Raw genomic sequence first — 20,673 nt, forward strand, 5'->3', positions numbered from 1 at the left:
CAGATATAAATGCTGCTAAATAGCTAAAAATGCTAAATAATGAAAATTACATATATATATATATATATATATATATATATATATATATATATATATATATATATATATATATATATATATAAAATTCTTAAGAAAATTAATAGGTCTGTACAGTGTATAGTGCATCATAGACATGCATGTGTACAAGAATACTTAAAGTCAGCATTAACTACAGTAAATTCACAACTCAAGGATAACCTACAGTATTAGAATGGAAAACCTCAGGTACTGAATTGGTCTTCTTATGACAGGTGTTTTTGGAATGATGTGGTTAAAAAATTAAGAGGACTTAGAACCGAATTCAAATTCCGCATTGGATTTAGAGATCACGTGCATCGTATCAGATTAATTTATTATGTGCACTAATCATAATTCATGCAATATGAATTTATTAAAAGGTGTTTCCGTTAAAGGAGTAGTTAGTCTGAACCTTATACTTCAGCCTACAGTGAACAGTCATGTTTTATTAAAGCAGATATGCCATTTTCCCTTTTGTTTGATTCACCTCAAACTCAAACAGCAGTCAGCCTGCTGCTGTCTATAAATAAGGAAATTCTAATAATTTTAGTTTGTGTATGTGCACCGAACACCCAAGTAATTTGAATGGCACAAAGAAAAATGGGTAAAAAGTGTAAGAAATAAAAAAAAAAGATTGAATTCAGGAGCAGGAGAGATAGTTGATCATGAGAGAAAGAGCTTGTAGAGTAACCTGTAATAGAACTAGAGTTGGGGCTGACTAACAGAACCATACACAGAAGAAACTCCGCCCCTTCTCTCCCAGCCTATAACAGCCCACTATGGAGCCCGAGTCCAGAAACAGATGAGTGTTCTTCCACACCACTACTGCTCTGGACACCCTCTGGCTGTCTGTGTTAACCTGCTTTTAACCTCTCTGTACTGGATACTGTCTTTTTGGATACTTTTTCTCACTTCTTTGACACTTTTGCATGGATTACTGATTTAAAAATGCATTCCCAGCTGTTGTTGGATGAATTCAGCCATGGTAAGTTACCTGTGCTCACCTGACTCCACTTGTTTGAACCTTAATTTGTAACACTTACTAATAAGGTGACACTTATAAGACAGATGAGACCTTTTCTCCTGGTGTCCTTCTCTCTCTGAGGACATTTAATATAGACACTGAATGTTTCGGCCGATTTATGATGACAGGTTGGGAAGGGTCCCAGAAACGGTGCACACGGACAGCTTCAGGATTTAGGAGTGACAGGAAGGTCCTGGCATGGCTCACTTGTGCATAGCGAAGCTTCAAAACTCTCATAATCAGAAGTGCATCAGTGACGCCTAAACCAGCACAGTTACAATTTACTGCACAGCTTCACTGGAACATCATTAAGTGAATAGATATGTCCCCGAGTACACCATAATATAATTATAGGGCGCACAAATCAACTATTTGGTAAGAAGAGCACTGATTCCCCAATAAAACTGTAGACAGCATCTGCTCACAAGCAGTAAACAGAATATGGTACATAGGCGTCCAGCAAGGAGAGTCGTGAGAGGGTGTAGGAGGCTCATTGGACCGTAATAACTGGCTAACTGGATTATGTAAACTATAGATTATGGAACATTCCTCTACGGCTTTTATCAGTAGTTTTATCAGTAGTTTCTCAAAGACATTGAACTAGGATGAATCTCTCTGCAGGATGGAGTTGTCAATCATCTGAACGTTATGTAGTTCAGTCAACTGTCAACTGTGATGGTGTGAAGTTGCAGTGGTAGCCCGCTGGTTCATTTAATACGGGCTGCTTTCACAATGCTTGCAGGTTGACGCCAAGCAGCCGTGACCTAAGAATTATAGAGTGACTGGCCACTGTGCCCTTGATCAGCCACCCATGATTTCCCCCAAGGGAAATAAAAGCATGTTAAATGGTGTGTAAATGCTTAAAACATTACACGTTTATTTTGGTGTTGTGTTCATATTGTAATCTTGGTTGTGTGATTCATCTAAATAAGCTTCCAAAGGTGAAAAGGCAAAACCTCACATGTGATTTCCATGAAATGTTGTAATTTTATAAATTTTAGGTTGTGAGCGTTTGTTTGTTTAAGATTGTCTGGTGTCAAAGATGGTAATAAACCTCAATGTTTGACGTGTGTGAGGGAGTGACAAACCTCGGCTCTTACCCAACACCTACTGTTATCCTTCCACATGCTGCAGGTAGACACAAAGTCCACATTATCACACCACTGGCTTGTGTTTATTTTTATCCTTATTCAAATGAATCCCTCTACAATCACAAAGGTTTAAATGGGTCCTGCATGTGTTGCATGGGTGGATTTGGGCTTCTAGGGCAGCTGACCTATAAGACGTTAAGTGTGAAACAGGGCTGTGTGAAACTCTTCCATCATAAAATTTTAATAAGCAGTAATACTATACGTCTCCTTGTTACACAACATTGCTACAGAGAAGGGTGACCTCTTAATATTTCCACATGTATAGTTTGCACTTTATATTAGACCTTGAATATTTATTACCCCCCCCACACACACACAAAAATGTCTTGCAGAATGTAAATTTAGCCATTTTCCATAAATCGACTGGAGAGCTCAAGTTGAGTTATTTTATTATCATTGATATACTATTCTAGTTTTTGTTAACATTTTGAAGTATTTTATTTTGATGTTTTTAATTAAACTTTTTCTAGCATAATATATATATATATATATATATATATATATATACATATATATATATATATATATATATTTATTATTATTATTATTTATTCATTTAGTTATTTTAGTACTTCAAATTAAACTATAACTCTCATTAAATAGCCTATGTCATTAATACACAATTAATACATAATCCATAATAAACAGTATATTTTGTATTTATAATGTTACAGTAATCTATAAAATGTTTTCTGCTGGGATTTAGGACAATAAAACATGTGATATGATGAGTAGGGCTCACACATGGCAGTGCTGGTGTCACTCTAAAGCGCAGTCGTAGTGCGGCATATACAAGCACATGGGGATTCACATGCACGCTTAAGAGCTGCTGATGCTGCGCAGCATCCATCCATTCATTCAGCTCTGGCGCAGGACATAAAGCCCAGTTCCACCTCATGCAGCTCATTTTAGCTACATTAAGTGTGTTTAAAACCGTGTTGGTTACAGTATCAGCCTGGAGGCTTGTGAGAATCATGGTTTTTAGACAGCTCGTCTGCGGCGACGTTGCAGCATCATCATGCGTCCTGCGGTCAGACCTCTGCTCATAGCCATATGAAGACACTCGGATAAAACCATAACGTGCTTTCTGGAAATAACAGAGACGGAACAGGGAGTGGGAGGCTTATCGACCCAAATGCAGTGAGTAGAGCTCAGAACATGCTGTCTGTACATCAGATAAGAACCCATGATGGATGCTGTTGTTAGGCTACTCTTAAAATGGTCATGGGTAGTTTAGTCAATGATGTTGTCGTGATTGTGAAGATCGATAAACTGCAGACACAGCCTGCATGCTGCAGTAGCTACATGACAGATGAATGAATGAATGAATGAATGAATGAATGAATGAATTAACAAAGTACATAAGTATGTAAGTAAGTAAACCCTGAAGGTTCATCACCGCAGACCTTGAACTATTTGGGGAGTAGCTTTAATTGCAATAAATCTTGAATGATGGGAACAATGAGATCTGAAGCAGTCTGCTCCTACCGGCAGATCCGGTGTCAGCAGTGACTAATTCATCGACTATTACAGGACAAACTAAACTGACCTGGACAGAACAAAACAATCCTGCTTTATACTCGATGGACGAGAAGTGTAATAATCAGCATCTGGAATTAAACCGCCTTGAAACAACAACTAAAGCAAATAAGAGTAGGTTATGCAACCCTGCACAAGTTCTGCATTGACTATGGAACATCACACACAAAATGCACTTGTGATAACTGTAGGCAACAGATTATTGTTTGTTAAACAGCGAAAAGTAGCCGTTGCTCAGAGGTTTAGGGAAACCTGTCTGAACACATTATTTTTTTAATTTCATGTGACTAGCTTTTTTTTTTGACTTTTTAGATGCTTAATAGTTTTAAAAGGATGCTTGTGCTACGCAAATATAAATTAAGCTTATTATTATTAGAAAATATGGAAATGCATAAAATACACTAAAATTTGTATAAAATATTTAGTTATAGGCCTAACTGTTACAATAGTTTTGTGGTAAACTAAATATTACAAATAAATAAATAAATTGTTGTATTTTTATGTTCTTTTGGTGAATTTAAGAATTTGACCTTATTATTTGTTTATTTCACAATTCCATGCACACTGTTATAATTTCAAGTTCTTTGGCCCTTCATAGATTTTGTGGTTATTGCAGTGAATTTGAATTGAATGATGAGTTTGAAAACGGCGCGGTTCCCATAGCAATAAAAGAAGCGGGAGGAGTGCTTACTTAGAGCGTTCAATGCCCATGCGTAGAAACGCTTCATCAGGCTTCATAGAGCAGCTCTTCACGCGGATGGAAATAGAAGCGCGCAATGCGCATGCGTAGCAGTGCTTATTCAAAGCTCTTCAACACAAGAGCTTCACACACGGCAGTTTGCGAGGGGAGCGCGCTGGCAGCGCATACAAGCCTGACCAAGAACGGTTAGGGATAAAATATACATGTCACCCGTGAGAAGAGTAAGTACATGTTTTATGTCTTTGCTTTATAAATGAGCGTTTCTGGGGCTTAAGTATGGCTTCTTGAGTAGGTTAAATGGTTTATTTTAGCGGCAAAGGGCGGCGCGATGATCAGCCGTGGCACAATAACATTCTTTGTTCAGGTAACGCGTTGAATCGCCTTAAAACACCAAGATTTAACACGTAAATCATTACATTTACATTTTTTACTCTTATGTAAGACATTGGTATTGTTATTAAGAGTTTTATTTCACAATAACCTGGGTTATTCATATTTTTAAAACGGTTTTAAGGTGACAATGTTTATTTGAGTCCTGTCGTTTTTTGTTGTTCGTTTTATTTTAACATCAGTTTTATAGTGGTTTTTACATTTGGGGTTCCTATTGTTTTTACTGGGATATTGATTGTGTTTTATAGTTTTTGACCGAGCCGGTTCAGTTTTAGCTTTAGCGTGTAACGTACGTTAGCCCGACGGCAAAATGGAGGACCGAAAATGACCAATATAACCATAAAAACACATCCTGATCAACTGTAATCTTTACAGGGCGGCAATATAAACAATCCACGTATATACAACACGTTAGTGTGTTTCTTTTTTTGCATTGTTATTGTATTCTGTTCAAATCCTAACACCATTTACTGTAATGTTTAATTATTAACTAATTTCTTTAGTTATTCCTGGACAGCCTTAATATATTTACTTTGAGTGTTGAATGCTTAACTAAATGTTGTCATTGTTGTGTTTAATTGAGTTTATGTGGTAGATCCAAAACATGTAGTTGGTTTCTAACACACTTTCACTTTATCATTTGTTTAAATATGACTTATAGGTGTTGGTTTAATATATGTACTAGACCGATTAAGTGTTTGTTTGCTCGCTCCTTAACAAAATGGTTGGCAGCCGGTCGGCCATCATTTCCCTCACACACTACTGCAACGTGGCTGAATCACCCCCCAACCCTTGTGTCTTCAGACACAGACTGGCACCCGTGTTAATCCATTACATGTGTGTTACGATCACTGGGGTTATCTTACAGTCTGAGGGGGAGAAACAGGAACCATGACATCAGATAGTGTAGATGCGTCAGAGTTGGGGTTCATGAACAAACACACACACCCAAGAGGGCTGTCATGAGTGTGTACCGGAGCAATTTTTTATTGAGAAAGTTCAGAACTGAATAAGTGGTCCTCTTTCTTTGTATAGGCTCATTGTTGTCTTGTGTTTTTATGTCCTCTCCTTAGAAAAGACGAAGGATATTTCTGAAGTGCTCATAGCGAATGGCATTCTAATTTGAGTTTTGGTCTTCCGACTTGTGGTACAATGCTAATTGCTTGTTTTGTGCTCTGTTTTGCAGGGTATCCCAGTGTAAAATGGAGGATAGTTTTGATTGCGACTGCGGTGAGCTGGAGCCGCCTGATCACTGAGAAGAAATCATCTCTCTGAGATCATCAACCCTTTGTTTCATAACATCAGGTGCTTTATTCAAAGAAAAAAAAAAAGTAGATTTATCACCATTAACTTGGACCGTTAGTAATGCTGCTGCTCAGGGCCAGTCATACACTGAAAATTTCTGCACTGTGACGATGGTTTTATAGGTGGTGACTTATTTCAGTTACGTTCAGAGATATTTGATTGGCCTCCAAATTCATTCCATTTAACATTGAAATTGAAAGAAAAATCTCCCAGAAACGCCATTTAAAAAGCTGCTAAGAAGTGCTGTGGATGATGAATACGCTGTAACAGTCATTCGGGGGAAAACACTCAAGTCTTCGTAGGCTTGAGTGTTTGTCTCGTCTTTTTTTGTTAAGTTAGGTTTGCCTTTCTCAATTAGCTCTAGTAGTTGCAACTCAAGATCAGCTGCATATCGGTTCAATCCGAAATCCCTCCTGCTATAATATCTGCACAGAGCTGCTCTTGTAGACCGCAAAATGGCAGAGAAATTTGAAAGCCTTATGAACATTCACGGCTTCGACCTGGGCCCGCGCTACATGGACCTGAAGCCTCTGGGCTATGGGGGCAATGGACTGGTCTTTTCCGCCGTCGACACCGATTGTGACAAGAGGGTCGCTGTGAAAAAGATCGTCTTAACCGACCCTCAGAGCGTCAAACATGCACTGCGCGAAATCAAGATAATTCGCAGACTCGATCACGACAACATCGTGAAGGTGTTTGAAACGCTGGGGCCCAGTGGCCGGAGGCTCACAGAGGACGTGAGCTCTCTGACGGAGGTCAACTCCGTGTACATCGTACAGGAGTACATGGAAACCGACCTCTGTAAAGTACTGGAACAAGGCTTGTTGTCGGAAGATCACGCACGGCTCTTCATGTACCAACTGTTGCGAGGACTCAAATACATCCACTCTGCAAACGTGCTTCACCGAGACCTGAAGCCTGCCAACCTCTTCGTCAACACTGAGGACCTGGTGCTGAAAATCGGGGACTTTGGACTTGCCCGTATCATGGACCCCCACTATTCCCATAAGGTATAATTCTTTTTTTCTTTCTCATGTTTATATCTTTCAGGGTTTGAAGTCTGTTTTATGTCATTGAAAACCATACAGATGGCTTCTTTGGTGTTTGGCTGAGCTATGAATGAGATTTCCTTCCATTCAATGATTCGACGTATCAGGAAGTAAACAGTTCTGCCTGTTCCACTGTCCTTGAAATGACCTGAATTCCTGTTTCTGTCACCCTTTCCTGTATGTTAAAATTCAGTATAGTTCCTGCATATTTCGGAAGTCGACCCGGACTCTCCAGAAATAGTATGAAAGAATGACACAGCTGTTCCTTTATGAATCAGGAGTTGAATATCCAGTGTATCTTCATATCATGAGTGGGAAGTTGAATAATTCTGCTGTCGATGTTTCTGTTAATGTTCTCTCATTAGTTCCTTTGCTTGAACAGTTCAGTTTTGTGTGTGGTTTTACAAGTATGTTGTGGAGAGGTGATTTCACTGGCTGATGTTGGGGGATGTGGCTGGATCCAAGCATACACGTGTCTCATATTTGTAATCGTTTCTCTTCTGTGGGCTCACATGATCCATATGCCAGCCAGATCTTCTCACACACATGTATTCAGAGGCCTCCTTCAGAGCCTTTTAGAGAGAGAGAGAGAGAGCTGTTCCTGCTTCAGATCTATGAATAGCTGCTGTCTCTCCCCCGCATGTACACTGCTGGTCTGGGTTTGTTCTACAAGGAACAAGAAAATTGTGAGACGATATCAGGCTCTGGTCCTCTAATTACGGAGTCAACTGCTTTACTGACGTGTGACAACTTGCTTAAGTTTGAGAATGGAAAGTTTAAGAAATCCGACTCGTTGACCATGTCTATGGGTATAAAAAAAACGAGAGTGTGGAAAATTATTCAGAATAAGATTTAAAATTGCATCACGTGTCAAAAAATCTGTTGTGAAAACAAGATATTACAGTCACTGTTTAATGTTTATTTCAGCAGTGGCTTTGAGTAGAAACATAATTATACATAATTATCATGTAAAGTTGTATAAACTTCCTTTGAACAGTTCAGACAGTTACAACTTGTAAATTTAATTGTTGCTTATTAAATCATTATTTAATACACTTTCTTTTTGTTTTTCAGCTATAACAAAAAAAGGTTCTTTTCCCACAGTTTTCTTGTGGAAACATTCTCACTCTTGTCGTTTTAAGTTTGTTTTTTGTAAACTTGCACAGTAGTTTAACCAGCTTGTTGATTTTCATTCACAACAGCACTGTGAATTTCAGAATCTAGGTCATGAAATGCTTATGATTGTTATCCATCTGTGTGAATGATTTATGTTCCTTGTGTTTTAATCTTGTGTGGAGTCGGTCTCCTTTACATTCCAGAAAGGCAACTATCTTTAATAGCTTAACTTATCTTTCTCATAGTGATCATAAATAACCTTTAGACATACAGATATAAGGGAATTGTGGATATTCTGATTAGGGTGTTGAAATGACTAGGGCTGTGACGGTGGCTGATTTTTACCACCGCGGTAGTCATGGACCAACAACCGCCGGTGGCGCGGTGTTTGAAAAAAAAAAAAAAAAAAAAAATGTGTATATATATATATATAGCTGATATATATATATAAATGTATAAATATATTGGTGTCAAACTTTACTCGTTAACGAAGGCGATAATTTTTTCCCAGTTTAACGTATTCAAATCATTTTACGTAGGGCCGGGGATGGCCACCCACTCACAACTGCTGCTTCTGTCACTTTTTCTCAAGACAAGAAGTAAATTTATTCAGTCACAGAATGACTAAACAGGAGACGTTTCAGACACGCGCTCCACTTCACTTTATTATCAGTTGCAAGTTAAGCGAGCGTGGATGGTCCTGTGCTCAAAGGCGGTGCATAAACTATGTGCAAGCAGTGTCGTGGTCAGTTAATTCATGGAATTACCAAAAAAGGTGATTAAAGCTGACTTAAACTGTGCATGCATGTAATATATTTTATATATATTATATACAGGATATATTTATATGTATGCACGTCTAGAAATCAGCCCATCTCACTCATCTAACACATCCTATTTAACTCGTCAGTTAGTGTTTATTTGAGCACTTCTGTCAGTGAACGCCGCCTGCAAAACACTAAAATAAATATCAAAGAAATAATTCAGTTAAACAAGAAAGTAGCCTAAATAAGAAAAGTTAAATACCCCCTATCTAACGGACGCGAGCGAAGCAGCGCGACAAAATACTCATTATAATCAGCGATGCTACACTGGATGCAGCACAACACGATATGATAAATCCCCGTCCGGTCTGTGATGTAGGCTACTGATACAGAGTTCATATGTCCTGTATAGACACTAGACAGACTAAACCTGTCGCAACACGGTTGTGTTGCGTCCGGTTTACTTTTCCGCCACCAAGCAAGCTCAATAACTTAGCCCAGCGACACACTGGATGCGTGGCGCAAGCGTCTCAGCCGCGTGGCGTGTCCGTTTTTAATTCGGCTCCCATGTTAACAGGTTAGAGCTTGTAGACTGCCTGTGTGAGACGCGCGGTTAAACGTGTGCATGCTAGAAATAGAACCGACGCCTATCTTTCACGGGACACGCGCGCGTGTTGGAAGCGTTTCCAGGCAAAATATAATAGGAAAATGTGTTTATATGTCATTTTGTACACAAATACATATTAATTCATGACATTTTGATGTTTGAAAGTCTATAGGTTGACATAAATTCAGATATAAATGTAATAAAAAAAAACAATAATAATTATCGATTTTCAAATATTGCACCTGTCAAACATATATATATATTTTGCCGTCAAAACTGTTGACGGTGTCCTTTATCAGTAGGCGTAGTTGTAGGTGTGTAAAAAAAAAAGTTGATATTGTTGTCATGAAGACCAGATCCTGGTCTGTCGGCGGCCTCCCTCTATGTCACCTACAGCAGCAGCAGCGCGCCGCGTCAGGCACGCTTCTGGTGTGTAAAGACACAGAAAACGCCACGCTCCTGGGACGCAGCAGACATGCCACGCTCACGCCACGCAGCCAGTGTGACACCGGCCTAACTCTTCATCTGAACGCGCTCTCTTTGAAATAGGAATCGTTGCCATATTTCTTGTTACCATCGTTTATTCATCGCTGTCTCGTTTGTATTTGGCCAGTTTGGAGAAAGCCTCACCAAACCTGACCAGCCAGCGTTTGCGATCACGAGAACTTGTGCAAACGCCGATGGGTGACATGAATGCAGATGACTCCAGATCGTTGATGCGGTATTTGCTTTCCCAACAAGATCCATCGCCCAACACTAAATTAATTTGCTGAATGCATAAACTGTATTTTCCTGTGCTCAAATCTGCATATCTAAAGGAATGTTTGAGGTAATTTGTTAATTACCATAGACATAGAATTTGCAACTATTACAGTTATTACACTTATATACAAAACTTTGTATTATGCTTGCTATAGAGTTTGTGACGTCACGTGCACTACCGCCCGTGGCAGTAGACAACCGCGGTAGCAACCGACCACCGCGATGACGCGGTTGTTACGGCAACCGTCACAGCCCTAGAAATGACACGCAAGTCTGCTCAAAAGAGGCATATGTAGGGCTAACACATTTGCACATACAGTCCGAACACAACCAGATTTACATATTAGGAAAAATGTTTATGTTAACATGATTGCTAATTCCATAGAAAGTCATGTTTTTATAAAGAGGTTGACTTTCTCACACTTTGCTTTATCCATTCCTCCTCCTCTTTCTTTTTTCTTTTTCTTTTTTCCTTTGCTGCAGACTTGTCAAACTGCTGTGCTCACATTTGCTGACCTGTTTAAGCAGTTTTGTGCATTTGTAAAACGACCCTTTTCTGCAGTCAGCACTTCAGTGGTGGTTTATGGAGGTTTGTGGGAATCAAACCTCAGCCATATCACTCTCTAGCTTTATATTAATGAGCTTTTTTCCCCTTAAGCGTCTTTTTTTTCGCTTTTTTTTTCGTTGCATTCCCTAGAATGTATTGCTACAACATTTAAGAAATATATATTTTTTCCATTTATATACAAAAGATGCCACTTGATTTGTGTGACAAGTGGGGCGGGGCCGAGGGATGTGGGAACGAGCGAGGCCGGTGGAGTGATTGGGAAATGAGCGTCACCTGCGACCCACCACCGGTCTCGAGTCCCACAGAGGAGATGGAAGGATATAAAACTGGAGCGACGACAGTGAAGGACGAGAAAGGACCAGGCCTGGGTTTTAGTTTGTGTTTTGATTTTTATTTGTCGTCCGTGAGGGGCTGACGCGCTGTTTTGTATTTATTTTGTCATTCTTAAATATAAGTTGATTGTCCGCCGGTTCCTGCCTCCTTCTTCCGGATGACGCTCGAGGCAGTGGGCTGGACTGAGTTGCCGGGGACGGGCGAGCTCGCTGCCGGCCGCCCCCGGCAACTCACTCCAGCCCACTGCCTCGAGCGTCCATGGCGGCACACTCTTCGCCAGCTCGATGGCACCGCGGATTCACCACAGCGGCGAGGGATCTTCAACAGAGCATCCCTCCTTCTCCCGGGTTTCGGCACCACTGTAATAATAAAACCTTCATATTCATCCGGAAGAAGGAGGCGGGAACCGGCGGACAATCAAACAAAGACTTTAATAACAAAATAAACACAAAACAGTGCATCAGCCCCTCACGGACGACTGATGTGCACAAATAAAAATCAAAACACAAACTAAAACCCAGGCCTGGTCCTTCACTGTCGTCGCTCCAGTTTTATATCCTTCCATCTCCTCTGTGGGACTCGAGACCGGTGGTGGGTCGCAGGTGTCGCTCATTTCCCAATCACTCCACCAGCCTCGCTCGTTCCCACATCCCTCGGCCCCGCCCCACTCATCACAATTTGTTTTAAAGACAATCTATTCTTGCTTGTATCATGACCAATTAACATTAACGTCAGATGTGGCTATCACATGTTGGACTTTTTCAGTGAGTGAAGGCAATCCAGTTTTTAAAATGGCCTGCATCCAGTAGGACGGGGCTTCTGTCCATGCAAATGGGGTCATTTTTGAAGGGCTAAATATGATCTAGCTTCAAGCTATAATTTAGACCGGCTGTTGTTTAAGAACTAAACACAAGCTAAGGCACAGTGACTGAAAAATCATTGTTTGGAACATGGCAGTACTAGTCAGAGCTGGGAGAAAGTGTAATTAGAGAATGTTTGAACGAGGTTTCTCAGACCTGGAGAGGTAATGATTCACCCGTGACTGGAAGCTTTATCTTGAACCCTCCAACATCCAGAACATGCTTTGTGTATGGAAGAAAGGATTTTTGTTCCCAAGATTTGTGTGGTGATTTATAATGTAATTTTATTTAGTCTTTTTGTTCTTGCAACATTTTCAGAAGAAAACTTGCTGTACCAATGGCAAGTAATCTTTTAAATGGGACATTTTCTCACTGTTTTGATCATTCAATATTGCATTGTCTACTCCCATACATGGGTAGCAGTTTAAGACAGCATCCTACCTATAATGGAACCTCATAAGCCACTAATTTGGAATGCCCTACATTGGAAGGAATTCTGTTTGTCATACAAATAGTGTTTATTATGTGAAGCGTAATGAAGTGAAGAGACTGTTCAGTTAATTTTGATGGGAGTTTGGCTTTTTTTTGGCCAATCAGACTGCTGATTGGTCAGAGAGAATCGTCACTATTCACTGCGTCATCATTGCACGCGCCAGAAACAACGTTTGTCGTCTTGCTCTGAGAAACAGCCACATCCCGAGGATCAAAAACACTGTGTTATTCGAGGATTCTCATTATAAACAAGGTCAAAACTTTTCCAAACCACAGATTTGCTTTAGTTGCTGGTGCTAGCAAAACGTAATCGTCAGAGGCAAGCCTCCGTTTCAACTACTCAGCATACATTTTCGCATCTTTCTCGCGCTAATCAAAACACATTACATGCTCGCTCGTTTACCTTGCAAACCGGAGCGCAAGCCCGAGCCCGTGTAAAATTATATAAATGAAGCCCGAATCGAAATGAAGCCCGATCAGGTCCCGTCGGGTTCGGGCAAAGATCTTAATTAAGCTGTATTTTCTATACTCGATTCTCGATTCAAGTCAATGAATATAGATTTAATACAAATAATATGAAAAAAAGAACAGTGAACATAAGTTGCTCTCTCTCGCGCGCGCACTCGCGCTCTCTCTCTCTCTCTCTCTTTTTGGACCCCACCACCCCCCGATCGTTTGGGGATGCGATTAAAATCATCTAGTGTGCAGCCAGCCTAAGGTTAGGTTCTGCCCATGATTAGTCAGAGAAAAAAAATTGTATAAGTGTAGAACATGGGCTTTTAAAGTATTGTGAGAGGAACCTTGTATTGCAGGGCAGCTGCTTATTTTTAGAGGATCTTTTTTTTTTTTTTTTTCTTGAGCTGGTCTGCTCTAGAAATCCGAGACTGTCTGAGGAATGTTTGGAATTCACGTGCAGAGCAGATCAACCCTCTACTTTCCCTCCTTCTTCACTTCCCCCTCTCCTCTCTTCTCTTTGTCTGTGTTGGCTAAGCTCTCTGGATTCTGGTTTTCTTCCAAGTCCCACTTTGGATGCTAGTGTGTGTCATTGGGTTCTGACTTGGGTTTCTGCCTCATCTCTGCAGCTGTTTGAGGTTTTAGAGTTTTTGTGAAGTTACCACTGGGCTGCAAAGGGGCTCCTCTGTTCGTTGTGCACATGTGTATATATATATAATGTGGTGACTGGACAGTAATGACTTTTAGAGGCATAAATTTGGTCTGGATTGTTTCTCACTCCCCTCAGCTGTTTTTCTCACATTGACATTTTACAGAGAAGCTCTGAAACCAGTCTGAACTGACTCCATCACCAGACTTTGACCTACTTTTGTGGCCTCCGATGACCTTAGAACTGAAATGGAATATTATTTATTATTACCCTGTGTTCTCATATGAAAGAGCAAAAAGAAAGGAGATGCTAATTTCTTTTGTGAAGAAATATATATATATTTTTTTCAGATTTCAAATGGTGTAGGATGAGTTAAGTTCCCGATTTATGAGCAGTAGTAAAGATTGCTTTCGGAAACTGTGACGAAATCTGTCAATTATGTGTTACATTTAGCCTATACTTCCTGCTGGTCGGTTTGAAGCTCCTCTCACAGTTTGCAGAGTCATATACCACCTCATGCCACCAGCAAGGGTGGATTTATTTAACATTCAAATGAGTTGCCTAAAATGTGTCATGACTTGTTAGGTTTGACGGGTGGCACGTATATATTCGAATACATTGCATGATATTCGATATCCGTTCTAATTTGATATTTCTAAATAAGTGACAGCCCTACTGTATTTTAATCAAGATCCAAACAGTTTTTAATCTAAATTATGTGATTTGAATTTTGAAATCTGAAGCAAAAACAGAACGGTGTTAATTTTTTGGGACTACTTCATAAAAAAACATCTGCATGAAACAAATGACAATAAGAAATGCAGACAGAACTTTAAATTTTTTTTTATTTTTTATTTGATAGTTCACCCCAAAATTTTCATTGTCCTACTCATAAGTTACTCACCCTCATGTCATTACAAACCTGTGTGAGTTTCTTTCTTATGATGAACACAAAATAAGAATTCCATGGTAGGGAAAGAAATACTATGGTAGTCAATGGGGGGCCATCAACTGTTTGATTATAAATATACTTAAAAATATCATCTTTTATGTTCAACATAAAAACTGATACAGGTTTAGAACAACATGAGGTTGAGTAAATTACAATAAAATTTTTTGATGAACTATTCCTTTAAGTTGCTGCCTTTTTAGAATGATAATCACTAAGCCATATCACATTTTTTGTTTGATTAATCGTGCAGTATTTCAATACATCAAATCCAGCTGCATGTTAAGAGTTATGCTATTGCTCTTTAAAGAGGTTGTAGTACTCTGATGCCATATCACAGGTGTTTCATTACAGGTCGTCTTTACAGGTGTTTGGTTTTTCTTTTTGGATTGAACTAAGGTGTGATGTCTTAAGAAAGATTAGGTTTAAATTTAATCCTTTAGCAGGATCTTATTTTTATTTTTTAAAATAGTCTGTATCCCTATTTGGATGGGACTAGTTTGGGGTTGTTAAGAGAAATTTGTTTCATTTTCAATTCAATTCTGTGTTTTTCTTGCACAACCTCTGTAATAATTCCAGAGCAAATTACCTACTGTTTTTCAGCAAACTCATTGATCCCATCCGAATGACGATGTCTGTGATTGCCGGTGATTTTTTTTTTTTTTTTCACGTGTTTCCTTGTGTGTTTTGGCCAATGTGAATGTACCAAAATGTATGTTTTTATTAATATTAAACATGGGTTTACTACAAATAAATATTTTACTACATTTTTTTTAATTGAAACCACACATCTACATGGTTCTGCTACTAGCTTTACCATGCTATTTGTAGTAAAACTGATAATACTAATGGTAATCAATCCGAATGACTATAGACTGCGCAATGCACGCATACAGAGCGCATGATCTTTGAAATGCCCAGATGTACAAAACAGACCCTCCCACCTCTGTAATAAACAGAGATGTTAGTCCCGTCCGAATTGGTACATGAAAATCACAGCCGTCAGGTGATAAGGATCGAAACTCAAACGTGGTTTAGAAAACTAGTCCCGTCCGAATAGGGCATTTGAGTAGAATGTGATCTGAATGTTGGTAATCTACTTCCAGGTAATCTGCTCTCATTGCATTATGTAACCCTGCACAAGACCTTTTATGCAGAAACTATGACTGGTAATTGTTTTGTAATCCTTTAAGTTGGTGTTCTTCCAATTATCTTGCCGTTTTAAGAGGGAGTGAAAGGACACTGAGGTCAGGTCATGATAGTGAGAAATGATTTCTCATTCTGTCATGCTCTGACGGTATTTGTTGCTCCTGAGAAGGTTTTTCAGTGGTCAATTGTGAACATATGGTCTGCTGTAATCTGGTTTTAATAGCTTGACACACACCCTGAAAAGAACACGACCATGGAGTCAAAAATAGCCCTCACATTGAACTGTTGGGAAAATACTGGCCTCAAGAATCACAAGACTTGGCCACCGGCCAAACAAACATCTACACTGAGTTTGTGTGAGGGTGTTTAGTATGAATGGTGACCCATTCTAGCAGATTGGTGTCACTGACTTGTCTGTCTGCCGTTGTGTCAGGCATAAACGGATTATCCAGGTTTTTGTCCAGGTTAGGACTAGGTCCAGGAACTGCTTATTTGTTTTGATCTGTCTGTCTGTCCATTTGTGTCATCCTTTAGTCATTGTCTCTCTGTTTGTCCTTCAAATGTTTCTTGGAGCAAATTTTGTATCTTAGGGTACAGCTGTAGACGTCTCTTTTCACCTAAAGTCTAGATGTTAAACTGGGCCATGTGTTGGAGCTGGTATCCCTGCTTTAGTCAGGAATGTCTAGTACTGCTATCCTGAGTGTTTTATACATGCATTTTGTGATGCATGACCTCGTCAATGAATGAAATGAGTTGAGCAACGTGAATTATTAAATGTGCAAGCAGTAGGGTGTGTTATGTCACAATATATGTGTGTGTGAATTACAGTTTCTGCAAGCCTTTAAAGGATGTTTTGTAACTGCAGTTTTATTGCCAAGGAGCTTTGGGTGACACTGGTTATAAGAAATGTTCCTTTATCTCCCATAGGGGCATCTGTCTGAGGGACTGGTCACTAAATGGTATCGTTCTCCCCGTCTGCTCCTTTCCCCAAATAACTACACCAAAGCCATTGACATGTGGGCCGCAGGGTGCATCTTTGCTGAAATGCTGACTGGAAAAACTCTCTTTGCAGGTATTAAAGTGTGTTGTATGTCTAAATTAGTCCTATAATGTTGTATTATAGTAGTTTGTCTTCCATTTATTCTGCTACTTTTTTTTTTGTTTTTCTTTGTGATGCTATCTTATCTTGCACATAAGTTCAGGTAGCTGAAGGTCATTTCCTTTATTCTTAGTGTATTCTAATGAACTAGGACAAGGTGTTTTATTTATTTTCTTTTGTATTAGTAAAAGAGAGAAGCTGTTTCTGTGAACTCAAATGGATGCAAGTTTAGGCCCAGCTGGTTAAAAGGGTTGCCACTACCATGGCAATTTCAGAATTTTAATTGTGAGTTCTCTATAGATTTATTTTAACAAGTGCTTATCCCGCAATCCTGTCCAAATGGGAGAGTAGTGGAAATGTATTATTCAAATGCCGTTGGGACTCTGAGATTAATATTAACCCTTAGCCTTGCCAAACTCAAACATGCACACTAACTAGGCCAGTGTCTTTGAGTATATAAATGTCTTTTGTCAATATTGGCAGTGCAATTTCCTTGACACAGTTTCTGAATCAAACATTTGTATGTGTGCGCAGGAGCTCACGAGCTGGAACAGATGCAGCTGATTCTGGAATCCATTCCGGTAGTCCATGAGGAAGACAGACTGGAGCTCCAAAGTGTAATACCTGTCTTTATCAAGAACGACATGTCAGAACCACACACGCCGCTCGCCAAGTTATTGCCCGGTGTCAGCCCTGAGGGTTAGTTGAATTTTTACAGAATACATTTCAATTCATAGAAACTTCATTTTATAGAATCTTAAATTCATTGAAACTTGCACACTCCCTTAAATAGGGTTCTGTAATTTTAGAAAATTATCTCCGTTCTGTTACTCTCTATACTAAACCAGAGTTGGCAGTCTAATCTCAAATATTATTCTTAATTTGTTCACTGTAGCCTTGGATTTTCTGGAGAAGATCTTGACATTTAACCCCATGGACCGGCTTACTGCGGAAGAGGCTCTTGCTCACCCATACATGAGCGATTACTCCTTCCCTTTAGACGAACCAGTGTCCTTGCATCCCTTCCACATCGAGGATGAGGTGGATGACATCTTGCTTATGGATGAGAGTCACAGTCACATCTACAACTGGGACAGGTGAGCTTCACCTAATGGTGGAAATTCTAGTATTGGTTCATCAGTCTTATGTGGTCATGAGTTTTAGAGCAGAAACGGTGTAAAGAAACCAGTTCTCCTGGCTGCAGTCTTGCAGATGCCATAATTGTTTTGTTTGTCCTTGACACTGTAGGTACCATGAAAGTCAGTTTTCTGATCAAGACTGGAACTTGCACAGCACCCATGAACTGGAAGACGTGCAGCGTGATCCTCGAGCTATGTCAGATGTCACGGACGAGGAGGAGGTCCAGATCGATCCACGGAAATACATGGATGGGGAATGTGAGAAGTTCCTAGAGGATCCATCGTTCGATCTTCCACCAGAGCGCTCGTGGCAACAGGAAGATCACCATGAGAACAAATACTGTGACCAGGAGTGCAGCTACACTTGCAACTACAAAGCGGTGTCCCCATCCTACCTGGACAATCTGATCTGGAGGGACAGTGAGGTTAATCACTACTATGAGCCCAAACTCATCATTGACCTCTCCAATTGGAAAGAACAGCAAAGCAAAGAGAAGAACGACAAAAAAGGCAAGACCAAGTGTGAGAAGAACGGACTGGTCAAAGCCCAGATCGCCCTGCAAGAGGCATCTCAGAACCACTGCGTGGCTGAGAAGGATCGCGAACAGGAAAAACACCAGAACCACAACCAGGGCTTCGACTTTGATTCGTTTATCGCCAGCACCATCAAAATGAGCCTTCAGCCAGAATCTGATGACGTTGACCTCCTGAATGAGTTGAACACCTCCGTTTCCCAGCTGGACACCCGTGCTCCTTGCGGCTTCATGTCCAAATCCATCAGTCAGGAAAAAGAAGAGAAGTGTCTAGTCAACCTGGCGCAGCTTGGCGTCCGAGCACCCTGTCCTTGGGAGAGTTTCACGGACAGTGACATTACCGAGAGCAGCATAATCGACGAGGCTTGCTGGGACGTCCGCAAAGACGAGCAGCTCCAGAAGGTGAACAGCAGCTGCCAGAGCAGTTACTTAGACCGCCTCTTCAACAAGCGCGAGGAGGTAGAGTCCGAGATCCCCGAACCTGTCGAGGAGTCCACTCTGGAGGATGACTTCATATCCTGCGGCGGTGAAATCGTCTTTAACATGCAGCTGGAATCTCTGGCCATTCCGGGGTTCGAGGGAGCGGGTAACATTCCTCTGAAGTCCATCCAGGCAACGTTAACGCCCTCTGCTGTTAAGCGCTCCCCACAAATCGCCCATAAAACCTACAGCAGCATTTTCAAGCATTTAAATTAAACAATCCACCCCGTTCAAGCAGAGTCCAGCTTATTTGAGTTATGCATTTCTGTACTTGAATAGTTTTTTAGTTTTTTTTTTTTTACACACATGGTTACTTTTTAAGGAAACATTTTTTTTTTAAATTTTTTTTTATTATCTGGATTAAATGTTAATTCCGTTCATATATTCATCCAAAGTGCTGGACTGTTTTCCCTCACATGAAATGTTTTTTCCCTCTAATTTTCAGTTTCAACTCCGATATTATATATATATATATATATATTTAAAAAGAAACTAACGCCATGACATTTGCACACAGGTTACTGTAGATTCAGAAACATATTAGGGAAAGACAGAGGAATGACTGTTCAGTAGTGAAATAGTTGGTTTATACATTTGCAAGCAAAGGAATAGAGAAAAAGAGGGCAGAATAATGCACAAACCGTGTGGGAGACGCTGTCACTGATATCATAATATGACCTTCTGACTGACATCCAATAGGACTGACACAAATAGTGCGTCTTGGCCTTTCTCTTCCTGTTGTTTTTAATTAAGGCTAATGTATAGATTTGACCTTTTCCACCTTCTCTCCATTTAAAAGCAGAGCCTTTTTGTAATTTGATCATACTGTAAACTTCCTCAAACGGGATGCCAGCACAGCAAGCATTAACCATAGGTTTGCGATGCGTTAGCTGTAGGTTTTTAAAGGCGTTATCTACCTCAAGGTAACAGCAGAAGGTTCTGTCTCTCAACTGTAGTGCTTTAAAGAAACACATGCCCTTTCATCGATGTAGTGCACAACAATTTTTACTTTACATTTTGCATTTGCCACAGTGAAGTGTTAAGATCATTATTTATTTTAAGCAAATGTAAGATATTTATTTTAAGAACGTTGTAATTTTTCAGTATGAGGCATTGGACTTCCATTCTGGTCTGTTTTGGCCCTCTGTGTTTTAGCTGTGGATGATCACTTATCCGTTTGAGTTGGACAGAAATTTATGATGTTGTCCCAAGTTCAACCGTTTGTTTTCATAAGGATTCACCTTAAGGACATTTTTTTTTTTTTTTTTTTTTTTTAAACCTGTAGGTGCTTTGTATGAGTGGGATACTGCTTTATGGCATTTTGTGCCTATAAGTCTTAATTTATATATGAAATATTGTTAGAAATTGTGCATGGAAGAAAACCAATGGAAGGTACATTTAAAATGAAGTTAATGGTGAAGTATATTGTATTAGTCATTAAATTTATTTTAATTGTATGTTTTTATGAAAAACTTATTTTTTTTTTCAAAGCGAGCATGATTGAA

The 20,673-nt window shown here is 39.8% G+C and overlaps 1 protein-coding gene across 3 annotated transcripts; it reads left to right on the forward strand.

The window, feature by feature from the left end:
• The first annotated feature begins 880 nt into the window (after positions 1–880).
• Positions 881–19,640, forward strand: LOC132101311 (mitogen-activated protein kinase 6-like). 3 transcript variants are annotated; one of them, XM_059506173.1, is made up of 7 exons: positions 4,530–4,692; positions 6,048–6,304; positions 6,397–7,176; positions 16,845–16,989; positions 17,551–17,715; positions 17,912–18,113; positions 18,265–19,640. In XM_059506173.1, exons 3-7 carry the CDS (start codon positions 6,622–6,624, stop codon positions 19,382–19,384), a joined length of 2,187 nt encoding a protein of 728 aa, XP_059362156.1. In that variant the 5' UTR covers positions 4,530–4,692; positions 6,048–6,304; positions 6,397–6,621; the 3' UTR covers positions 19,385–19,640. The 3 variants fall into 3 exon arrangements, with proteins under 3 accessions (XP_059362155.1, XP_059362156.1, XP_059362154.1); XM_059506172.1 differs by lacking the exon at positions 4,530–4,692 and adding an exon at positions 881–1,042 and having other exon boundaries at positions 6,048–7,176; XM_059506171.1 differs by having other exon boundaries at positions 6,048–7,176.
• Positions 19,641–20,673: the final 1,033 nt, after the last annotated feature.

This window comes from Carassius carassius, chromosome 23 (assembly GCF_963082965.1).
Source record: "Carassius carassius chromosome 23, fCarCar2.1, whole genome shotgun sequence".
In the NCBI taxonomy this organism is placed as follows: domain Eukaryota; kingdom Metazoa; phylum Chordata; class Actinopteri; order Cypriniformes; family Cyprinidae; genus Carassius; species Carassius carassius.